At 39.3% G+C, this 25,665-nt stretch overlaps 1 protein-coding gene and 1 long non-coding RNA gene across 16 annotated transcripts in view; one reads left to right on the forward strand and one right to left on the reverse strand.

The window, feature by feature from the left end:
* Positions 1-24,638, forward strand: part of LOC124519632 (uncharacterized) — a 34,530-nt gene extending 9,892 nt beyond the window's left edge. The window contains exons 2-4 of one of the 2 annotated variants that reach the window (XR_006964157.1): positions 11,470-12,575; positions 14,670-14,809; positions 23,318-24,638. This is a non-coding gene — a long non-coding RNA (uncharacterized LOC124519632). Of the gene's footprint in view, positions 1-11,469; positions 12,576-14,669; positions 15,087-23,317 lie in introns of those variants that run through there. The other variant, XR_006964156.1, reaches the window with a different exon arrangement.
* Positions 1-25,665, reverse strand: part of NCOR1 (nuclear receptor corepressor 1) — a 160,179-nt gene that overhangs the window by 40,078 nt on the left and 94,436 nt on the right. For 12 of the 14 annotated variants that reach the window (XM_047089996.1, XM_047090004.1, XM_047090005.1 and 9 more), the window contains 5 exons: positions 24,521-24,660; positions 19,397-19,523; positions 11,621-12,173; positions 9,336-9,465; positions 5,848-6,043 (listed from right to left, as the gene is read on the reverse strand). In XM_047089996.1, the coding sequence (XP_046945952.1) occupies positions 5,848-6,043; positions 9,336-9,465; positions 11,621-12,173; positions 19,397-19,523; positions 24,521-24,660 (1,146 nt within the window). The remainder of the gene's footprint in view (positions 1-5,847; positions 6,044-9,335; positions 9,466-11,620; positions 12,174-19,396; positions 19,524-24,520; positions 24,661-25,665) is intronic. The other 2 variants (XM_047090006.1, XM_047090000.1) reach the window with 1 other exon arrangement.

The following is a 25,665-nucleotide window of genomic DNA, read 5'->3' on the forward strand; positions in this document are numbered from 1 at the left end:
AAAATGATACGGACATTGTAATTCTGGAAAATCAGAAAAGCACAAGGAAGAAAGTACAAATCATCTGTAACCCAACCCATTTAGATTTGGGGTATTTTAATGTCTGCCAGAACGAACTCCTATTACTCCTTTGCTTACCTAGTCTTACCCATTTAGTCTTGCAGGTAAACCTAAATTTAAAATCATTCTAAGTAGTTAGTTCCTCTCCAAACAAAATGTCACTGGAATTTTCATTAGACTGGCATTAAATTTATGAATACAGGAGACCGGACATTCCATAATAACGTTTCCTAAATGAGGAATCTAGACTTTCTCGTATGTCTTTTCTATACATTCCTTGTTAAAAAATATTTTTAAGGTATTTTACATTTTGTTGCTAGGAAAACCATCTTTTTCATCTTTTACATATATGACTTTTTATTGCAGATACATAGGAAAGAAAGATGTGGATTCCTGCATATCATTTTTGTTTCCTCAAAAACTTAATGAACTTTCCTTTTAGCTCTAATAACTTTCCAGTTGATTCTTTTAGGCTTTCTAGGTAGATAATCTTATCCTGTGAATAATAATTTGTCTTCTCCCTTCAAACGGCTACGCTTATTTTTTATTCTTTTTTTCTTTACTAAACTACAGTAAGCAGTGAAAGTTCCTATCTAAAGAGGTCTCTAGCATTTCATATTAAAAGGAAGGTTTATAATTGGTTTCAAATAAAGATTCATTAGCACAAGGCATAAAGAGTTCTCCGGCTTACTAAGATTTGTGTAAAAACTAGAAACAATTATAGTAATCAGCTAATATTAAGCATGTCCTTCAATGGGGAGCCTGGGTGACTCAGTGAGTTAAGTGTCTGACTCTTGATTTCAGCTCAGGTCCTGATCTCGCAGTTCAATCAGTTGGGGCCCCGCATTGAGCTCTGCACTGACAGTGCGGAGCCTGCTTGGGATTCTCTCTCCCTCTCTCCACCCCTCCCTTGCTCTCTCTCTCTCAAAATAAATAAACTTTTAAGAACAGTATGTACTTCAGAGAAAGACAAATGTCATATGATTTCACTCATATGTGGAATTTAAGAAACAAAACAGACGGCAAGGTGGGGGGAGGGGGGAGAAGAAATGGAAACAAACCACAAGAGACTCTTAATGACAGAGAACAAAACCAAGGGTTGATGGAGGGAGATGGGTGGAAGATGGGCTACATGAGTGACAGGTACTAAGGAGGGCACTTGTGATGAGCACTGGGTGTTGTATGTAAGTGATGAATCACTGATTTCTACTCCTGAAGCCAATACTGCACTGTGTGTTAATACTTAATTTTTTTTAAAGTATGTACTGTTTACATACTTTTTATATACTATTTATATACATACAGTGCTGAGCACCATGATCACATGAATTATCTCACTTAGCCCTCATGACCAATGAGATTATTAACACCAGTTCACAGATGAGGAAACTGAAGCTCAAAAGAATCACACCATGTTGCCCAACCAAGGTCATTCTACCAGGGATCTTTCAAAAGCCTGACTCTGAGCTCTAAACTACATGGCAAAAATGCCTCCCTGAATCACTGGGTGTTGAATTTCAGATGCCTCTGGGGTACCCATTAAGATGATGGTACTCTTCCCTTCTTAGCCATATTAATGTAACGAATTAGATTAAGTGCTCTAATGCTGTGCAGATTTCTAAAACAGACCCACTTCAAAAGAAAATCATGTCTTCCCTTCTAGAGAATTTAACAGCATGGTGTATTATAAATTCTGTGTGATTGTTTTGTCACTTCCAATAAGTTGACAACTATGTGGAAACTATTTTGTCATGTACTGTTAAAGGAAAACTGGAAATTTAGATGGTTCTAAATACAGCTTTTAAATCATCATGTACTCAGGGCTGAAAAGATAAAGAAACCAACAACAAAAGAAACAGACTAGATTCAGCTGCACAGATGCATTAACTCTTAATTGGATTGAACTGATCCTATTAAACCTGCACTGCAAGTTTAATTTTAACTCTCTCGACGTGTGTGTCTGAGCTCCTTCACTACAGGGAAAAGGCTTCAAACTAAAGCAGGGACCAGCTTGTGTAAATGTTCCTGGAAAGTGAAAACAATTGCCTCTAAGGTTTTCCCCAAGCTTTGCTACAGGTGAAAAGGCTTACACCACCTACAATAATTTTTTGTGCCACTGACATTAAGGTGAATACAATCAAACAGCTGGACAACCGGTGCTGCCTGTCACTTTCTAAGTGAGACTGTGAAAAGTCAAAACCATGGTCCTAATTCAAGTGGACTGTACCAGTCTGGTGATTGTTTATATGTTAAATCCACATTCTTGCTGTATTTACCATTCTATAAACTATTCTATGATGTTGCATTGAAAACATTTATATCAAACATGCTGCATATAAGCAATTTAACTGCAAGTATACAATTACATAAGGGGGATGTATAAATGTAAGGGAAATTATCCTTTACACTGAACTATGTATGGATACCTATCAACTTAGGAGAGTCTTCAGGCACTTGGTTAACAAATCACTGGACAAACATACTAGGGAGATGAGCTAAAACAAAACTTAACCTTGGGACAAAATGTAATCAACCGCCCCAGTTTCTAGGGTCACCTTGAACCAAACTGATGTCATATTAATAAACACCTTGGTATCATATTAATCAAAAATATAATTACCATGTGGTTCTAAGACCACTGAACTATAGGGGCACCTGGGTGGCTCAGTCGGTTAAGTGTCCTACTTCGGCTCAGGTCATGATCTCACGGTTCATGGGTTCAAGCCCCGCATCGGGCTCTGTGGTGATAGCTCAGAGCCTGGAGCCCATTTCAGATTCTGTGTCTCCCTCTCTCTCTGCCCCTCCCCCACTCATGCTCTCATGCTCTCTCTTTCCTTCAAAAATAAATAAGTTTGGGGGGAAAAAAAAGGACCACTGCATTACAATTAAAAATTAGGATACCCCTCTTATCTAACCACATGGATTAATGTGACTGACCAGAGAGAAATGCAGTTCATTGTTTAGAGTCTTAGAAGTTGGGCTCTAGCCTGATTCAGTCTCTCCAGCTTCCAAATACAGCCCAATTTATAAAGTAGAACGAGACAAGATATTGAGGTCCTAAAGTAACTATACGGTATACATATTAGAATGATCCAGATATTACTAACTAAAAATAATACTCAGCTTTAGTACGAATTTGGCAAATTATCATTTGAATGTCATTTTTTTCTAGGTCTTTTAAATTCTTCCTCCCAACATTTATTCTAAATCATTTATGTAAGGAATACATTGACAGACTTTTAAATTACTCTATAATTTTTATCATTCTCATCATGACAGATTTTCTCGTAATTGGGCTGCTCAAAAGATAAGCACTTCTGCTAAGTCCATTTATACTCTAGTTCATTTAACTCATTCCTTCAACATGTAATTACTGAGTTAGCAATTGAGGATTCTCTACACCCAATATACTAAAAGCCCCCAAATCATTAACGTTTTTACCTTCATTCAAGAAATATTCATTTAGCACCTATTATACACCCAGCCTTGCTAGGTGTTATTTTTACTAGCATAAGATTTATACTTAAAACATTAATAATCTTATATTTAGAACTCTAACATTAGAGGCTCAGTGTACCAAATAACTAATAACTTACCATTGGTGTGATTGGGGGAGGGGGTCAAGATCATTTAAGTACCACAGTTCCCATTTTATATTAAATAGCCCTTGAAATCCAGGGCATTCTACAGCTAATTGCTCTTACTTATCTAAAAAAGGTACTACAAAGAGTCTTTTGAATCATTACGGAAAAATCTAAACCATAGTAATGAAGACCTTAATAGACTTATATCCTAAGCATATTATAGCATGTAGTTGGTAAGTTAACTATCAACCAGAACACATGTGCCATTTCCTAACCATGCCAGAATTGATTACAACTTAGAAATCACTCCCCTCTCCCCTTTTTAGAGAACGTAAGTGTATCTATCATGCACAACTAAAAAGAGCATGCCAGGGGCATCTAGCTAGCTCAGTCGGTGAGGTGTGCAACTCTTGATCTTGGGGTTGTGAGTTTGAGCCCTATGTTGGGTGCAGAGAGTACTTAAAATTAAAACAATCTTGGGGCGCCTGGGTGGCGCAGTCAGTTAAGCGTCCGACTTCAACCAGGTCACGATCTCGCGGTCCGGGAGTTCGAGCCCCGCGTCAGGCTCTGGGCTGATGGCTCAGAGCCTGGAGCCTGTTTCCGATTCTGTGTCTCCCTCTCTCTCTGCCCCTCTCCCGTTCATGCTCTGTCTCTCTCTGTCCCAAAAATAAATAAACGTTGAAAAAAAAAAAAAATGTTCTAAAAACAATCTTATTAAAAAAAAAAAAAAAAGGGGCGCCTGGGTGGCGCAGTTGGTTAAGCGTCCGACTTCAGCCAGGTCACGATCTCGCGGTCCGTGAGTTCGAGCCCCGCGTCGGGCTCTGGGCTGATGGCTCAGAGCCTGGAGCCTGTTTCCGATTCTGTGTCTCCCTCTCTCTCTGCCCCTCCCCCGTTCATGCTCTGTCTCTCTCTGTCCCAAAAATAAATAAACGTTGAAAAAAAAAAAAAAAAAAGAGGGGAGCCTGAGTGGCTCAGTCAGTTAAGTGTCTGACTCCAGCTCAGGTCATGATCTCACGGTTCATGAGGTCAAGCCCTGCATCAGGCTCTGTGCTGACAGCTCGAAGCCTGAAGCCTGCTTCGGATTCTGTATCTCCCTCTCTCTCTGTCCCTCCCCCACTCACGCTCTGTGTCTGTCTCTCTCTCAAAAATAAACATAAAAATGAGGGTTGATGGGGGGTGGGAGGGAGGGGAGGGTGGGTAATGGGTATTGAAGAGGGCATCTTTTGGGATGAGCACTGGGTGTTGTATGGAAACCAATTTGACAATAAATTTCATATATTAAAAAAAATAATAAAAAACAAAAAATAAATAAACATAAAAAAATTAAAAAAAGAAAAAGCATGCACAACTCAAACCTGTCACTTGAAATAACAACAGTGACAACAATGATAACACCTTCTATTATCATTTATAGAAGGTACCTATATACCATGGTATCTATTATACCATGTGTATACTAGTGCACTGATTATTATTATAAATTGTATATTATTACATACAATATTATATAAAGAATAATGCTGAGCCACATGTTACAAAATAATACTGACTGTTGATTCTTTCTAATGGGTTGTAATCACAGCAAGGGAGAAGGAAGGAAGGGAGGGAGGGAAAAAACAGATTAGATTAGATAGATAAGTGGGTAGGTAGGTAGGTAGGTGTAATAGACAGATAGATAGACTGACAGATCGATCCATAACTTGCTCTTTACAAATGAGATAACTAAAAGAAGAGTTAAGGGACTTGTCCCTGGCCAAACAACTGGTAAATGCTGGGGTGAGAGACAAGTGAGTCAGGGTCTGACTGGCACTATACATTTCACAAAGTTGTCATCAGAGAATTAGAGCATTATCCTGCTGTTACATGTGACTTGCTTGGAGGACACGATAACAATTCCCACTTACTCTGAAAAGTCAGATAAGCAGGCAGAAAGAATGGTTTTTATAGTCTTCCAGCATAGAGATAAATATCAGAAAATTCATACTAACGAAAACCACCAAAAATGTTACTGCCATCCTTTAGAGTAGTCAATAATACAAACATTCCTCAACTGTCTGAGGTCAATTTGAAGGGATTCTATGTGTTGGGGCAAGAGAAATAAATCAATCGACATGCTGATAAACTACAAAACACAAAGGGCCCACTTTGGAGTATAGTTTTGTTTCCCTTCAGGAAAGTTCTTTGTGAGGACAGCGCTGCCTACCTTCCCACTCTCTGTTTGGACTCTTGGAGGTGCCACACGGACTTGTGGAACTTCTACATTCCAAATCTATCTGTTCTTGCCTCTGTCGCTGTTCTTCCAGGAGCGCAGACTCATGCATGGCTTTAATGTGACGCTGGTACAGGGCATAGCCGCTCACTGGGGTTCCAATTGGTATATTACATGGGGTACAGGAAACCTACAGGAAGAAAAAAAAAATCTAAATATGCCAATGACCAACATAACAACAACCCTCTGCTGCAAATAATGCTTATTTCTGTAACATACCAGTTGATAGGATTTTGCCGTTTTTTTTTTTTTTTTAATGTTTACTTATACTTGAGAGAGAGAAAGAGACTGAGTGCAGGTGGTGGAGGAACAGAGAGACAGGGAGACACAGGATGTGAAGCAGGCTCCAGGCTCCGAGCTGTCAGTACAGAGCCTGACATGGGGCTTGAACCCACAAACTCTGAGATCATGACCTGAGCCAAAGTCAGGCGTTTGACTGAGCCACCTAGGTGCCCCGGATTTTGCCATTTTTTAATCAAAATAATCTTCAAATGTAATGCTTAAAATGCTGCACATTTCACTTTCAGAACTGAACATAATATAAAATCACTAAAGGGGATGCCTGGGTGGCTCAGTTGGTTAAGTGTCCGCCTTTGGCTCAGGTAATGATCTTATGGTTTGTGGGTTCCAGCCTGCGTCGGGCTCCTGGCTGACAGCTCGGATCCTACGTCTCCCTCTCTCTCTCTATCCCTTCCCCCTTGCACTCTGTCTCTCTCTCGCTCTCAAAAACAAACATTTGGAAAAAAAAAAAAAATCACAAAACTTATGATAAGAGAAATCAAAATATTTCTGTCTGCTTTTCACTTATGATGGCCAAATCCCTGATGGCTCAACGCCCCTCCTCTCTAGGCTCCCGCAGCGGGTAATCACACCCACTTCTGTGGGTTTAAACGTCATCTATATGTTAACAACTCATCAATTTCTATTTCTAAGGTGTTTGCTCCAAGTCCCATACAGAATGGCTGCATAATAACTCCACCTGGATATCTCAAAGCACCTCAAAACCCGCATTCAAATAGAAATATCTCATTTCCTAAATTCAATGCTTCCCCTTCAGTGACCTCCGTCTTAGAAAATGGAACCTTAGCGGCTTAAGCCAGGTTCCTGGCGGACATCCTTGACTAATCAACCTCACTCACCTCCCACACCCAATTCATTGACCTAGCAGGGCGGCTGTTAAATGTTACTTCTTCAGACACGCCATCCCTTACCATCCAATACACTTCAGTAACTTCCTCCCCATATTCCTTCTTACTGCGGCCCCGTTTCTTTCTTTCAGAGTACATTGACAGGACTTACAATAGCACAATCTGCAATAATGCATGTTTTCCTTGTTTATTTTCGGTCTCTCTCACTTCATGAAGGAAAGAACCCAACCTGTTCAGTTCGATACTAAATAAACAGCCCCTAACACAGTCCATTACCCCATAATACAAAAACTTCCGGGGGAAAATAGAGAGCTTTTTTTTAGAAACTATTACCTAAATAAAGACTTCCATAGTTTTTTCTGCTATTATAAATAGAATTCTTCACTGACCCCAAAACACGCACACAATTTACTTGCCTTTGTGCTTTGGTTTATATGTAAACATGGCTCTTCCTCCTTTTGCTATAAAGCCTAATGAATTGTTTTGGTCCAACCACAATGTTATATTTTTTTTTAATGTTTATTCTTCAAGTACATTAATGGTTCCACAAATGTCCTGGTTAGTGAAGCTGGCTATTTGGCAAGATGTATTCTAATTTTTTTTTTTTTTTTTTTTTTTTTTTTTTAAGAGAGAGAGAAAGAGCGTGTAAGCAGGAGAGAGGAGCAGAGGGAGAGAGAGAATCCCAAGCAGGCTCCATGTATAGCGCGGAGCCTGATGCAGGGCTAAGTCCTACGACCCTGGGATCATGACTTGAGCCAAAAAAAAAAAAAAGAGGCAGATGCTCAACCCACTGGGCCACGAAGTGCCCCCCAAAGTATTATTTCCTATGTGGAGTCTTCTTTAAGAGTCTCATTAAGAAGGAAGCTCTCGGGGCGCCTGGGTGGCGCAGTCGGTTAAGCGTCCGACTTCAGCCAGGTCACGATCTCGCGGTCCGTGAGTTCGAGCCCCGCGTCGGGCTCTGGGCTGATGGCTCAGAGCCTGGAGCCTGTTTCCGACTCTGTGTCTCCCTCTCTCTCTGCCCCTCCCCCGTTCATGCTCTGTCTCTCTCTGTCCCAAAAATAAATAAACGTTGGAAAAAAAAAAAAAAAAAAGGAAGCTCTCCTTCTGAAATATCCATACTATATTTTCTAACTTAATAGAGCATCACATTGTTATAATTCATCTTAATTTTTATTGTAATATTTTCCTATGTCTTATTATCAAGACCAATCTCTAAATTTTTTGAAGTCAGAGATTATGATATATAAATATTCCATACAGCATTAACAATGTTGTCTTCAACGGGACACTCAATAGATGTCCATTTGAGTAAATCAATGAATGAGTAAATGTTTAACAATTTGTGTGTGAGTCATAAGCACACACTTAACTTTTTTTAATTATCATATGAGACAGGAAACAAATTTACATCCCCTGAGATAAAGCAAGAGTGAAAACATTACTAGGTAAAAGAGTAATACCCAAGTTCAGAATTCAGTGTCAAAATGGAGTCAAGCTTGTAGAGATTATTCGAGTAAAGTGTAAATAAAACTAGATTTGGAATTGTATACTGCAGTTAGCCATAATCTTTATAATTCATTCTTAATATTCAAAACCTAATTATATATTTATTCTACCACTATTTTATAGCAAAACAAGTAAAACAAAAGCAAAGCTTGCTAACATTTATGGCTAGAGGATTATATTTCTTTGGTGTTTTGTTTTTTTCTTCCTGAAATAGAAATGACCATTTCAATCAACTATCACAATGAATCCATTTGAAAAAGGAATAGAGCGACAGATGACTGGATAAACAAAATGTGATATATACATACAAAGGGAGATTATCAGTCTTAAAAAGGAAAGAGATTATGACATGCTATAACCTGGATTAACCTTAAGGACTTTATGCTGAGTGAAATAAGCCAGTCATAAAAAGACAAACACTGTATGATTCCACTTATATGAAGTATCTAAGCAGCCAAATTGAGAGACAGAAAAGTAGAATGGTGGCAGTCAGGTACTGGCGGGGAGGGGCAAAAGAGAGTGACCACTTAATAAGATGAGAGTCTCACTTCTGCAAGATGAAAAGTTCTGGAGATCTATTTCACAACAACAAATATATTTAACACTACTGAACTGTACGCTTAAAAACAGTTAAGATGGTAAATTTTATGTTGTGTGCTTTTTACCACAATTTTTTAAAAGGTCAAGTACTGATTAAGAAAGAGAAGAAGGGTCTCTAAAGGTCTTTATTTCTCAACTTTACTTCTCTTCCTCACTTAGAAAACTTACCATCGGTGGGATAACAGCAGCTCTATGTTGAAGCTGTGGCAGGTCCAGTGGATTTGGTTTTATTGGGGATGAGACCAGTATAGATCCAGGAGGGTTTAACAATGAAGGCTTTGAGTCCATGGGAAACATTCTACAATTGGCAATAAAAAAAGATAAATTAATATATTCTTAAGACTTAAAAAAAAACATGTTTTTAATCTTATTTTTGAGAGAGAGAGAGAGAGAGAGAGAGCGAGCGAGCGGGGGAGGGGAACACAGAGAGGGAGACACAGAATCCAAAGCAGGCTCCAGGCTCTGAGCGGTCATCTCTGAGCTGTCAGCACAGAGCCCGACACGGGGCTTGAACTCACGGACCGTGAGATCATGACCTGCGCTGAAGTTGGATGCCCAACCGAGCCACCCAGGTGCCCCTATTCTTGTTTAAGACTTTAAGTGTACAATCATAATTCCTCCTAAGTAGTTAATGTGTAGGTGGGCACACATACACAACGCATTAACCTTAGAAGAGATTTGAAGAGTAAGGAAAAAAGGGACTCTGTAATGCTAATTGTCCAAGAAACCTAATACTGATTTATAGGTTGAAAATAATCTGAATTTAATCATCTGCATATAACCACGCAGTCTGAACAAATTCCATTATAAAATGGAATTTTGTAAGTCCTAATCTACCACTAACAGAGATTACAAACTAGTCATCTGTATCTTGCCAGGATCAAAGGGCATTCTTTTTTAAAACAACTGCCCATGAACATTTTAAAAACTGAGAATTCCACCCAAGATTCCAGACTCCTGGTTTCTCATGAGAAATGGAAAAGAAATGGCAGCACAGAAGCAGCACTCCAGCACGGCAACAGCACGCAGCTCCTTTTCCAAACAGCAAGCGCTTCTCTGTTCCCCACAGTCCCTTTCTCCCCACATTCCACCTGCTTCACTCAGGTTCGTTACCTACACTGGAGTTCAGGACACCCAATACATGAACGGGGAAAATCATACACCAGTGCCATACCCCCCACCTTGCAGGCTTGATCATACTTCCCAGTATTATTGGGGAAAGATGAACATTTTAAAAAGTACAAGTTGATAAGAAAATCAGAATGTATAAAAGAAAACAATTAACATCATACATAAAGAATAAAGATGGTGTTACAGATGTAGAAAACCTAGGATGTGTCATTTGACAGTTGGGAAGTGATGCAGACTTCGGAGTGTTACTCAAAGACCACCACCATATATTTATGGGGAATTTCTGAATTTCAAGACTACTATCATGTTCATCTCGTCGGGTGTTCCTCCAAGGTTACTACCTTCCTGTAGTTACTAAAACCAACAGTGAAAAACACAGAGAATCCTCATCTTAGATGAACAGAATTTGGCACTTAGGTGAGTGGCTTATTTGCCTTCCTTTTTAAAAAACAGGAGGGGAGAAAAAGAAAAAAAGTGTTCAACTGGGTTTCTGATTAAATGATGTTTTTAGTCGAATTCATTTCTAGAATCTGCACCAATGAAACATTCTACTGTGATTCTAGGGGATTCTATTGCTTTCAAGGAAAAGGAAATCCCAAGGAATGTACACATATTAAATAAAGCAATATCTATTCCTATAAAAATTTATCTTTTTACTGTAATTTATAAAAACCATACACATAAAACAGTTTTGTATTATTAACTTAGTGACTAAAAACAGTCCTATATTCATGTATGTTATACATATTTTCAATTACAAATATGAATCATCTAGAATTTTAACTGATATAAACAGTGACTGTGATAATCACCTAGAGCTTATGTTTAAATCATGCCTTCTAAAATGTTTTCAGAACACTTAACGTGTTTCTCCTCCCAACATATTCTACCCTCTAATGCACAGGGACAGCAGGCCTTGTTTTGAGGCTGTGCGGTCTTAGAGCAAACAAGCCAATGCCTCTCGCCTTCACCACCACATCCTTCGCCACCTCATCCTACTGCTTCCAACACCAGGAACGGCAGTCTCATCTGTGGTTTCGTTCACAAGTTTTGTTAGATGAGATCCCCTCCTCTGCTACATATGGGATGCATGTAACCAATGCAGGAAAAAAATATTATCTTTTGCATTTGAAAATTATGAGCACCTAATTGTTCTTGGTTATTTAAGCAGATGAAGAGCATCAAAACCCGTAATAATGGCACGGAGACCACCTTTAACTTGCCGAGGTGTACGCAGGAGTAATCTCCGCGGCCGGCACCGTTCTGTGACTCAGCATCCGACAGAGCAAAGAATACAACAGTATTAGAGGAACGAGTCTCACCTCTGCCTCTCGGGCTCTCCATCTACATCTTCATCAGCACTGCAAGTAGCACTGGAATCATTGTCCGACTGGGGCTCGGGCCTCTGGGCCCCTATTTGCTGGGCCCCCACCAAGTCTTCATCGCCAGGCTCTGTCTTCTCGCCGGCTCTCTCCAGGTCTCTCTCTTTGGTATCACCTTCGACTTTAGACGGATTGTTCTCGGGCACCCTCATGTCAACATCTACAGAGTCTGTTCTGGTAGTCGCGGGGAGGTCAAGAACAGAAGTCACTTCAGCACTGGGCTCCTGCCGGTCAACGTCCATCGGCTCTGCTGCCTCTACGGTGATGCTGTCATTCGCCTGGGTCTCCGCGCTTTCGTTTTCGACGGGTTTCGTACTTGGCACTGCCGAGGAGGGGGACGCACCGGGCGCAGGTTCGGAGGTGGACCCGAGCTCGGCCACAGGTTCCGTGTTCCCTCGAGAAGACGCATTTTCAGTGCTATCTTCGCCGGGCTTGACAGCTTCAACTGGTGAAGGAGAAGGAGCACTTTCTGTATCAGAACTATTTTCAGCACCTTAAAGATAATGATACAGCATAAAAATCTGATAATGGACATGTTTCAGGGGTGGCAGAAGCCATGCTTCAAAGTAGGTTTAGAAGGAATGACACTCGTTGCATGACCTCACCGAAGTACGCCAGCCACTGGGAAGCTAAAGTGTCTACAGAGCATGAAAGGGAGAGATCAAACTGTTTTCACCTTCTGAAACTGAAAGCGTAAAAGCCTTTAGTATCGAAAAATCATTTACATGAAATTTGAAAAATGAAGAAAGATGGAAAAACAAAACTAAACAAAAAAACCCGTACGCAGAAATGGTACATTTCAGTTTATTTCTACCAGCCCATTTCTGTGCTTTTCTTTATACCCAGGAGGGCTGACAGTCCGTTCTAGAACAGCACCATCCAATAGGAACATCATGTGAGTTACACCTGCCCTTTTAATTTTTCCGGTTGTCGCGTTAAAAAAGTAAAGAGATAAATTAACTTTAAATCATGTATTTTATTTAACCCAATATGCCTAAAATATTATCTTTTTAACATGTGATCAACATAGAAAACTAGCAATAAGATTTTTACCTTTCTTGGTACTAAGTCTTCAAAATCTGATTATATTTTTCATTTTTAGCATATCTCAATTTGGACTAGCCACATTTCAAGAGCTCAATAGCCACAGGTATTTAGTGGCTACCACACTGGACAACAAAGCTCTAGAGTAACATGACACAGACTTTTTAATTTAACGTTGTAACCCTGGTCTTTCCCAACATCATTTGTTTCATTTTATAAATGCAGTTTTAATCTGTGACATCTTTGCCTAGATATTTCAAAGGAATCACAAATTCAGTATTTCCTGCACCAGACTTGGACTCAACACACCCAAATCCCGTTCTTTTCTACTGTTTACTATCAATTAAACCAGAAACCTACGAGCAATCTTTTAATCCTTCCTCTCATTGATCCCCATATTCTGTGTAGACAAGCATCACAGATTTTCTCTCTAAAAAGATCCCTTGTGGAGCGCCTGGGTGGCTCAGTCGGTTGAGCGTACGACTCTTGATTTCAGTTCAGGTTATGATCCCAGGGTCACGGGATCGAGTCCCATATCTGGTCCCACACTGAGCATAGAGCCTGCTTGGGATATATATACCTCTCCCCAAAAAATAAAAAAATAAAAAAATTCAAAGATCCCTTGAATCCACCCACTTCTATTCAACCTCACAACTGCCGCTCCAGTCCAGAAACAACTCCTCCCATCTTCCACCTCAGACCATTCTCTACCACAACGCCAGAGTGAGCTGCTTAAAAACCGAACCTTACCAAAACTCACTCACGCACTTGCCTTTGCCATCGCCCTTCCCTCCGTGAGAGCAGGGACCCTCTATTTTGCTTATCATTTAAGTCCTAGGACAAGCACTGTGCCGAGCACACGAGACTCAAATATCTGTTGAAGGATAAAGTGACTGAATGATTGTGAACATGTCTTAAATTTACTTCCCTTTTCCTCTATTACTGGACCCTCGGGCTACTTGCAATTTGCCACTATTATGAACAGCGTACAGACATGTTTACTACAGCATTCAGTGTTTATTTTCTTGAAGTAGACAACATAAAAATTTAAATCTCCCCCCAAATTAATATATTTACCTCCAATGAGAACCCCAATGGTTGGTAAAGAAGATTTTTTTTTTAATTAAAAGAAGTTTTATTTTAATGTTTATTCATTTTTGAGAGACAGAGACAGAGCACAAGTGAGGGAAGGGCAGAGTGAGAGGAAGACACAGAATCTGAAGCAGGCTCCAGGCTCTGAGCTGTCAGCTCCAAAGCTTGACGCAGGGCTCGAACCCATGAACCATGAGATCATGACCTGAGCCCAAGTCAGACACTTAATCAACTGAGCCATCCAGGTGCCTCAAGAAAGATTTCTTAAACTAGATAAACTAATTTAGAGTGTATATGAAGAACAAGTCCCTGGGAAAATCTCAGAAAAGTATGAAAAACATTAGAGTGAGAGGCCTGCCTCTCCAGATAGTCAAACTTACCACAAAGCCAACGTATCACATGTTTGCAATTGCCAGAGTGATAGACAAAATAAATCAGCAATGCAGAAGGCAATGCCTAGGAATAGATCCTAAAGTAGATGGGAAATTAATATATACCAAAGGTGACATTTCAAATCATTGGGTAAAGGATGATTATTTAATAAACTAGCTCCCTCAGAACTGGCTCCTTGTCTGGAAGAAAAACATGGACCCTACCTTACACTACACACAAAAGTAATTCCAAAGGGAATAGAGTTTTCAAAATTCAAGAAGATAATGTAGGACAGGATATGTATAACCTCAGGAGGTACGTAGAAATGTCTGAAAGCAAAACAGGAAACTCTGAAGCTACAGATACACCATTCACACAGAAAACAATAAAGACTTAATTGACCATATGGGAAAAGATACTTTCAATGCATAACATAGTATTTTAAAACCCTACAAATTCATCCTCTCACTCATTCAATTAGGTACAAAACACCCAACGTGCAGGGTGCACTGGGGACAGAGAAGTGAAAAGACCAAACTGCACTCTAGAGGACCTGACAGTCGAGTGTCAAACGGACAACGAACAATTAAGTACATGATGCATCTGGAGGTCATAAGCACAGTGAGTAACAAAACTGGGGAACCAGTGAAGAAGAGGGTATTAAAGAGGTAAGGTGACATTTCAGCAGAGGCCTGAAGGAAATGGCAGAACGAACCAGGGACATCTTGGGGAAACGGTAGAAGGATCAGCTCATGCAAAACCCCCGAAGTGGGGGTTGCTTTGCTCAAACAGCAAAGAGAACAACGTGGTTAGAACAGAGTGAGCAATCACCTCACATCTGTCAGGATGGTTATGATCAGAAAGGCAAGAAATAACAAGTGGAGAAAGGGAGCCCTTGTACACTGGTGGTGGGAATGTAAATTAGGGCAGTGGCTATGACAAAGAGTATGGAGGTTCCTCAAAAAATTAAAAGTAGAACTACCATTTGATCCAGCAATTCCTCTTCTGGGAATTCATCTGAAAAAAAAAAAAAAAACACTAACTCGAAAAGATATGTGCACCCTCGCATTGATTGCAGCATTATTTACAAGAGCCTTACAAGAGCGAAGACACTGACACAACCTAAGTGTCCATCAATGGATGAATGGATAAAGAAAATGTGGGGTATAGATACAGATACAGATACAGACACAGACACATACACACAATAGAGTAATTCAGCCATTAAAAAGGGGGTGGGGGTGTGCCTGGGTGGCTCAGTCTGTTAAGTGTCCGACTTTGGCTCAGGTCATGATCACTGTTTGTGAGTTCAAACCCCGCGTCTGGCTCTGTGCTGACAGCTCAGAGCCCGGAGCCTGCTTCAGGTTCTGTGTCTCCCTCTCTCTCTGCTCCTCCCCCACACTCATTTTCTCTCTCTCTCTCTTTCAAAAATAAATAAATTAAAAAAAAAAAAAAAAAAGGAATTCTTGCCATTTGCAACAGGGATGGCCCCTGAGGGCATAATGCTAAGTGAGATAAGTCAGACAGAGGACAAATATTGAATAATTTCACTTGTAAGAAGAATCTTAAAAGCAAACAAACAAACAAAACCATGAACACACAGAACAATTTGTGGTTACCAGAGGCAGAAGAAGGTAGAAATGAGTGAAGGCAGCCAAAAGGTTCCAACTTTCAATTAGAAGATTAAGTAAGTCCTGGAAATGTAATGCACAGCATGGCGACTATAGCTAGTAATACTATATCGTACACTTGAAAGTTGCTAAGAAAGTAGATCTTAAAAATTCTCATCACAAGAAAAAGACTGTAACTATGTGAGGCGATGGATGTTAACATGACTTATTTTGATCGTTTCTCAATCAATACAAATACTGAATGATTAGTTTGGACATCTGAAACTAGCATTATGGGTCAAAGATATCTCCATTAACAACAACAAAGAACATAGTGAGTAAGCAGAAAAGTGGTTTGCAAAAGGGTCGCAGAGGTGTATGGGCCAGTTCGCGCAGGGCCTCACAACAAGTCCCAGGCTTCTGAACGAAATGTGAAAGCATCACAGCATTTGGAACAGAGGCACAACACAGTCTGATTGACACTGTAGAAGGTTCACTCTGGTTGTGGTTGGTGTAAAGGCACAGAAACATAATGGGACAAAGAGCAGCAAGGGGACCAATCAGGGGCTGCTGCAGTGAACATGGGCAGTGGCTCAGAACCAAAGTAGCAGCAATGAGGGTAGGGAGATGAGATGAGATGAGATTCTCACTAGTGCCTCTAAAGAAAAGCTGATAATATCCACTGATGGACCACATGTAGGGTAGGAGAGTGTCATTTGTTGGCCCAGGGAAAGACTGGAGGGAAAGGAGGCCTCCAGTGGTGGGGAATCGAAAGTTTGTTCTGGATGTTAAGCTGGCTCTTGGGCATCCAAATGGAAACGTTAAGTAGGCAGTCAGATGCATGAGCCTGGAGTTCGCATGGGAGCTCAAGTGACAGATATAAAAACAAAATCAAAACAAAACACAGACAGAAGCTCAGGACAGAACCTCCCACTTAGTAAGGTCTAAACATATGGCAGCAATCACTGTTAATGAAAGATGCTACCAAAATGTTGAAAGGCTAACAAAAAGCCTCACTTCATTTCATTCCCATTCAACGGAAAACCTCAGACCCGAGGGCAAGTTACCAAGCCATTTGTCTCCACAATATTAGAAGCCATGTTCATGACCGTGCAGCAGACATCACCTGTCATAAGCACTTCTCCGATTACTTTCTTCCTCCAAGCCACAGAAGAGTAGGAAGGAGTGTTTCCAAGGCAAGATGCTTCACCAAGCACCAGCCAAATGAGTGTCTTTTTTATTTTCGCTTAAAGAATGACTTGGAACAAAAGAACACGAATAAATCCAAATTTTGGTCAAGTTTCCGTTATTTTTGCTCCAACTCCTCTGTCAGAGACGCACACAGTCGAATGAACAACCCATCTTGCTCTCTGCTCGCGCGCTGCCGACAATCTCCCACAGACACGAGCAGCGCCACGTGATAAACAGTGACAATAAGCATGAGATCACAGGCCATGTAAACTGCATTGTACTGTCTTTTCCTCGACACCTTGAAATTCAGTCAACAGGAAATGGGGATCACACAATTCTAGGGGCGAGTTCATTTCCTATTCGCAAGAAACTAGTCTAGGAGTCACAACATAACCCCCTGTATGGATGGGAATGTGTGCCCACCACCCCCCACACCTGATCAGACAGAAACATTATTTTTATGCTTAACCTTAACCTTATGCTTAACCTTTTATGCTTAAACTTAACCTTAATTACTTTAATGACCTTATTTATAACCTTATTTCATAACCTTAATAACCTTATGTGACAATCTGAAAAAACCTTCACACCAAGACAAAGTAACAGGAAGAAAACAGAAGGAAACAAGTCACTTTTTGATGCTCAGCTTCTGAAAATCTGTTAGCCCCTGAACGGATAGGCTTCTGTGTTCTGAGATAAACATATTTATGATAATTAGGTTTGGGCTTTGTTATGGACTGGATTATGTCCCCCACAAACTTTATATGTTGAAGCCCTAACCCCCAAGGAAACTGTATTTGGAGACAGTGCTTTTAAGGAGACAATTAAGCTTAAATGAGGCCATGAGGGTGGGACCCGAATCCACTAGGACCAGTGGTGTCCTTACGAGAAGAGAGATACCAAGAGCACATGTGCACAACGGGAAGGTCATGTGAGGACAAAGCAAGAAGCCTTTCTCCTGCAAGCCAGGAAGACAGGTTCACTAGAAACCAATCCTGCTTGCATCCTGATCTTGGACTTCAACCTCCAGAACCGTGAAAAAATAAATTTCTGTTGTTTAAGCCACCCAGTCTGTGACAGTCTGTTATGACAGCCCAAGCGGGTTAATGTAGGCTCCATGTACATTTATGACCCAGAGAATACTACCTACCAGCAACAAACCTATGAAAATGAACAACCTTGCACGATCTCTTAAGAACCATAAGCACACCATCCTGACATTCATAGTCTACGCACCCTTCTGCCACCCCAGAGTGAGCTTGCCCCAGGATTCTCATTTTCCAGAAAACCTCACAGAAAAAAAGCTATTTATTGCTCAAAGCCCAAACACATTCAAAACAAAACTTCAGTTTAAAAGCCAACAACAGGGGCACCTGGATGGCTCAGTCAGTTAAGCATTCGACTCTTGATTTTGGCTCAGGTCATGATTTCACTGTTTGTGAGTTCGGGCTCTGTACTAACAATGCACAGCTTGCTTGGGATTCTCTCTCCCTCCCAAAATAAATAAACTTAAAAATTTTTTAAAAAATAAAACTCAGCAACTTGTAGAAAAAAAAATAAAACAAAATCTAGTATTTCTGAAACTCCTAGAAGGTACAGAACTTCCTAAGCTTAAAATATGAGCACCTACCAAGGAACATATATAAACAGCTCTGATTACACACAAAATTTAAACTCGTAATTTAACATCAAAACAAAAAGCGAATGAGATGGAAAACATATTTGCATATACAAAACATGAACATATCTAAGATATCATTTATAGAGAGCTACTAAAATCCCTGAAAAACCCCATGTCAGAAGCAGTCAATTCACAAAAGAAATCTACAGAAACTTTAATAGTAATATGAATTGAAATAAATTTGGACTTTTTTCTTTAACTAGCAAAAACTAAGAAAACATTTACTTTTTCAGGAAGTGGTCGTTAATTTTTTCAGATGACAAAAAAGATTTTTATTTCTTAAGTTTCTTGGGTTGACATTCTTTTCTATTGGGGCTTCTAGGGTCGTTAAGTCTTCTTATACGAAAGCATAAACATGACATATGTAAGTAAGTCTTTGTAAAAATTGAAGTAAATCAAAGTCAGTGCAACAAAGAGGGAAATGTAATCGATGATACTAACTGGACAAATAAATATGGCAACGACATAGGTGCACAGACATCTTTCTAGATAACAGACTGCCATTTTAAAGATCCTCTGGTTGTGGTAACTGGGCCATCTCAGGTGCTACATAAATGTTTGTTGATGGAATAAATACATTGTGCTCAAGTTTAAGGTCTGTATGCCATGAAAACACTGATAATACTTTTTCCTTCATGAAGCAATTCTTAAACAGTCAAATGACTAAGCTAACAATTACAGATTTGGCTAGCAGAAGTCACAACTAAATTTAAGACTTTAAGATACCTTCACTGTCTTCTGGATTTTCTTCTTCATTAGAAGCTTCAATATCTTCATCCTCCTGGGCAGAAACAGTGGAAGCTACACTTTCACATTGAGACACATCTCGCTCTTCACGGGGCTTTCGTGAAGTCTAAGGAGTAAAAGAATATTAAATTAGGGGTGCCTGGGTGGCTCAGTGGGTTAAGCTTCCGACTCACGATTTCAGCTCAGGTCATGATTTCACGGTTCTTGGGATCGAGCCTCACATCGGGCTCTGCAGTGACAGCACAGAGCCTGCTTGGGATTCTCTCTCTCTCTCTCTCTCTCTCTCTCTCTCTCTGCCCCTCCCCCACTCATGCTCTCTCTCGCTCTCTCAAAATAAACATAGAAAAAAGAATATTAATTTATGATTTAAATAACTAAAAGAAAAAAAATGAACCTTTTCATGTCTAAAATAACACAGAACATGGATACACACATACTAAACAAGAAGGTTGCATGTTTCACAACTGTTCTGGTTAATGTGCAGTTACCTCTAGGGAACCACTTCCTGGCCTTTTTGTGTAAATAGATTGCTTTCATCAAACTGATCAAAAGTTTGGACAATTTTTTGGACAATTTTTCAAACAACTCACCACCATACATGTACAAAGAGCCAAAAATGGCAAAACTCCTGCTATTCTCCCCCTCCAGATAATGTATTTTTCTAATACATACAATGTATACATTTATTTTCTAAGAAAAATAACACATTCATCGGAATGTTGAAGACCCAGAATTATGTTAAAGAAGACAATAATTGCTCATAATTCTACCAGCAACAGATTCTAAGTATGCTGATACATTTCCTTCCTGTCTTTTATACCTGTGTACATATGTATACATGGAAATAAAACCAGGATGACCCAATGTGATTATACATCTTACTTGTTTAACCCACTACAATCACGAACTGCACATACCTCTCTGCATTATACATTCTTCAAAATTATTATATTAGTGATTCCATAAAAACAATCTATACCAATAAATACTTAAAATTCTATTTTAAGATATTTAGGCAATTTTTAAGTTTAAGTATTGTTAATAATGCTGTAATAACCTCCCTTCACTAACTTTAAGAATTCAGTGATCTCATAAGCAACATCTGATCACTGCTGTAGCCAATCAGCATTGGTGTTACTGAATTTCTTTTACTATTAATGAGGACAAATTTCCTTTTTTTAACAGGATTTTCCCTTCTGTAAACCAAGTGTTTACGTAACACTGCTCATTTTTCTACTGGGATCACAGATCTGTAAGAGTATAGGTGCACATACGTAGGTATAAGACATTAGCCATTTATTTTATTTATAATCTTACATTGCTGACTATGAAACTTAAGGTCTCCTGTCTTTGCAGACTGGAGGATCCCAGCCCTGGCACTTCTCTGCGCTGCACCTGTTCCAGGGCCTGTACTTCAGCAGACTTCAGCTACAGGCATCTCCCAGGGACATTCCTCATAGAGAAAAATAAGTTATTGCCACCCCAACTGTTAAAATTACCAATATTCTTATTCTGTTTATTTCTTCTCATTTTTGGTTTACATATGAATACACTAGTAGGATCCAACCTAAAGCATTAACTGAAGCAAGAGAAAAAAATCATTTCCCAATGTCAGAGTCATACAACTGGGTGAAAGTCTGAAGCTAAAAAAAAATTCAACACTTTGGCGAGGATTCAGAGAAAGAGGAACACTTTTCAGCTGCTGACAGAAATGCAAACTGGTGTAGCCACTCTGGAAAACAGTATGGAGGTTCCTCAAAAAGTTAAAAATAGAACTACCCTACGACCCAACAAGTGCACTACTGGGTATTTATCCAAAGGACACAAAAATGCTGATTCGAAGGGGGACGTGCACCCCAGTGTTTATAGCAGCGCTATGCACAATAGCCAAAGTATGGCAAGAGCCCACCTGATGAATGGATCAAGAAGATGTGGTATATACACAAAATGGAATATTACCCAGTGACCAAAAAGAATGAAATCTTGCCATTTGCAATGACGTAGATGGATCTAGATTGTATTATGCTAAGCGAAATAAGTCAGAGAAAAGACAAATATTTGATTTCACTTATGTGGAATTTAAGAAATAAAACATATGAACATAGGGGAAGGGAAGCAAAAATAAGACAACAGAGAGGGAGAGGCTCTTAAATAGAGAGACTCTTAAATACAGAGAACAAACTGAGGGTTGCTGGCAGGGTGTTGGGTGGGGGATGGCTAAATGGGCGATGGGCATTAAGGAGGGCACTTATTGGGATGAGCACTGGGTGCTGTATGTAAGTGATGAATCATTAAATACTACTCCTGAAACCATTATGACACTGTACGTTAACCAACTTGGATTTAAATAAATAAAAATTAAAAAAAAAAATCATCACTATGCTCCTAGGGAATGCAAGGGAAGAATCCTCTGGCTACACTTTTTAAAAAGCTTGCAAAAGACTTCATGAGTGCTGCAATATTTTTAGGCATTAGATAATAGCTACTATGTGGATTTTTCCAGTGTGGAGGCTATATTCCTCCTTTGCTGGTATCCACCGATTCTTTAGGTACTTCCACTGATGGACAGAGAAGAGACAACATTTTACCACCATGCAACATTCCTCCAATCACATGCAAAAATCTCCTACCTCTCCAAGCATTTGCTTCACTATATGATAGCACTCATTAATTTTTAATGTAATAATTCAAACCTACAGAAATATAACACCTATATATCTTCTACTTTAACAGATATTAGACATTTTGTCATGTTTTCTTGAAGCTTTTTTAAAAATGGTAAAACACTCTAAAAAAATGGGAGCCTGCTGTCCTATCATTTCAGTTGTAATTTAAAAGATTAGAATAAGAAGTGTTATCGACATTTGTGATGGTTAATTTTGTGTGTCAACTTGGCTGGACCACCGCACCCAGATATTTGGTCAACATTAGTCTGGATGTTTCTGTGCGGGTGTTTTTTAGATGAGATTAACACTTCAATCAGTGGACTTCTGAGTAAAGCAGATGACCCTCCATAATGTGGATGGGGTGGGCTTCACGGAATCAACTGATGGCCTGATTAGAACTAAGACTAAGGGTTCCCTGTCCCTCACCCCCGGCCCTAAGGAGGATCTATTCATGAGATACATATAATGATATTTACTGAACTTGAAGTTAAAACAGAAAAACATTTAAAATATTTATGAATTTGGGGCACCTGGGTGGCTCAGTCAATTAAGTATCTGACTCTTGATTTCAGTTCAGGTAATGATCTCACAAGGTTCGTGGGTTTGAGCCCCACATCCAGCTTTGCGCTTACAGCACAGGAAGCCGGCTTGGAATTCTGTCTGCCCCTCCACACCCCCTCCCCTCACATGTGCGCTTTCCTTCTCTTTCTCAAAATACACTTAAAAAAAATTTGTTTTAAGAATAAATATCTATAAATTCATTTGAAGATAACAACAAACACATTACATGTCAACATAAAAAACATTTTTAATAAAAAATAATACATTCCAAAACAAAAGAATCATTTAGTGAAAAAGTATCATTTTGTTAATTGATTTTGGAAATTCCTTTTAATGTCTGCCTTGAGAGCATCACAATTCTCAAATGTGCTTCTACACTTAACCTAATCTGCAGGCGTAATACTGTTTTGGTTGAAACACATATTAAAAATATCTGGTCTCACAGAGATATGTAGTTGGAAAGGGAAGTGTGTTTTAACATCTTTTTAGACAAGCCTGGATATCACTCTTTGATGGTGCACCGAAATTGGGCATGTCGTCATCTCTCAAAGGATAACTGCAATGTGAAATCTGAAACTGTATCAATAAATTTTTCGTACTCTATTAAAATCCATTCATCTATCTTGAACTTCGATGTATTACAAAATATTTTATGTATCTTTTATACATACAGGATACCCACTGCCAGATCACAAATTGGTCATTTGGAAAACATGGATTTACACAGATTTTTCAAATCTGGATACGTTTCACTGTATATGAAAACATCACAGTGGTTCTTATTACCACTGATCTCATCAGAAAAGTCTTTGAGTACTGGGAAGACGGTAAGCTCATGGGGAGGGATACAGATTTTTCCAAACTTCTAACCTTTGCTTGAAAGCTCGAAACTGGAAAGTGGCAACAAATACTACCGCTTGCTTGCTTTAACAGACAGGCTCACGTATTTTCAAGAAAATGTCGACTATGGATCCAAGTCTGAAAAACCACAGTCTGTCATTTTTTCAACTGAAACTGACATTCCATAAAAAAAGGGGAGCTAGTCCAGCCTGGGACTCGAACAAACGCAAAGTGCTTTCCCAGGGCAAAAGTGGGACACTTTGGGGTGGAACAGAAGGACTTCACACGACACTTCTCACTTCATCCCACACACACATACTCAAGGGTCAAGACTTAGTCAAGCGCATTTTGACTGCTTCACTAAGGACAAGTGACACCGGCACATTTGTTTTGAAACTGCTAATAACGCTGGAGATGAAGAGAACAGTGAGTATTTAGCACAGCGGTGTCCTGTGGTGATTCGTGCGAAGGCACTGACATTCTCCCTCCCAACAACTCTGACATCGTCTGTGCAAATTTAACACGGTGGGGAAGAGTAAGTACCATATTAATATTTTTACAAAAGCAGTTCTGACCTCATGGCATCCTCAAAGAGCTCTGTGGACTTTGAGAACGTTGCAACTTCCTAGTTAAGGGATTTTCCATAATTTACACTCTCTGGTTTTTAGTATTTATCTGAGATTCTTTCTCTCTGAGAAAATGGTTTTAATATGCCAAATCAATTCTTTCAACAAGGTCAAAAGAACGCCAACTAAACTTTTCAATTCAAACTCCAAAATGTTTCTGTTTTCCAAATCCCATTATGGTCATTCAAAAGTACTGAACTGCCATTACTCCTAACACGAATTTCACTCCTTGGACAGTAAACAGAGAAAAAGTCAACTTGTGGTGAGAAACTAGCATATCCTTTTACAGGTAAATGCAATAAATAAAAATACAAGATGCAAAAAGTTTCTCTCTCAACCAGTATTTCAAGCTCGAAGACAAAGCAGAAACAAAACAAAAACAAAATTAAAAAAGATTCTGATATACTCACTTTCTGCTTATGCTGCTGCAGAAGGTTGTCCAGATTGTGTCGCCTTTTGTAGTTGAAATAGAAGTTTTTACATTGTGCTTCACTTTTAGTTCCCACCATTTTGGCAATTGCTGCCCAGTTACGACCATGTTCTACAAGACCTATATTTTAAAAAGAGACCAAAGATGAACTCAACAGTCACCTGATAAAGCTAACAAGAGAAATAATAAAATCAATCTAACCATGGTATTCACAATCATTAGCACTAAGAGTATGTTTTCAATTATTTACTGATATATTTCAATACATACTTAAATATATATTGACTCTCAACGCACTGACAGCTCTATTTTGCCACCCAGATTTACAACACGGTCATTAATTGAAGGGCTCAACCTTGTCCTTGCTATGGGTCTTCTGGAGAGCTAGGACAATGTTCGATACAGAATAACAACTCAAACACTTGTAAACTGAGTGATTAGGTACTTCTAAATCTTTGGAAACAGTGTATCGATATAAAGTTAATAAAGTAATCATATAAATAACACAAGATAAAGACCATATATATATATGTATATACATATACACATATGACTATATTTATAATTAGCCTATCTTCATTCATAATCAAGAAATACTCTCAAAAAAAAAACCAGTTTTTTTGTTTGTTTGTTTGTTTTTTCTTAAGCCTGTTGTAGGGGCACCTAGGTGGCTCAGTCGGTTAAGCGTCTGACTTCGGCTCAGGTCAAGATATCGCAGTTCATGGGTTCCAGCCCCACATCGGGCTCTGTGCTGACAGCTTGGAGCCTGGAGCCTGCTTCAGATTCTATGTCTCCCTCTCTCTCTGCCCCTCCCCCCCCTCATGCTCTCTTTCTCAGAAATAAACGTTAGAAAAAAAATTTTTTAGATAAAATCCTGTTGTAATACAATGCATCACAGAAACCTATGCAATCTAGCACTTTTTAGTCAAATTATATCTATACATACACATACCTATCTGTAAGGAATGTGAGTATATAAATGCTATACAGAGAGCTATACAGACAGGGATATACTTTAGATACAGGTGTACCCAAACAGGAATTTTCTAGTACAAATTCGACAATTTACAGGAAGACATCAGTTTTTCAAGTAGCTTCCTTACTAATGACAATTGGAAGATAACT

Source organism: Lynx rufus, unplaced genomic scaffold, assembly GCF_022079265.1.
Source record: "Lynx rufus isolate CCGP_SWC_20201006 ecotype Redwood Valley unplaced genomic scaffold, mLynRuf1.p SCAF_28, whole genome shotgun sequence".
NCBI classification, from domain to species: Eukaryota; Metazoa; Chordata; class Mammalia; order Carnivora; family Felidae; genus Lynx; species Lynx rufus.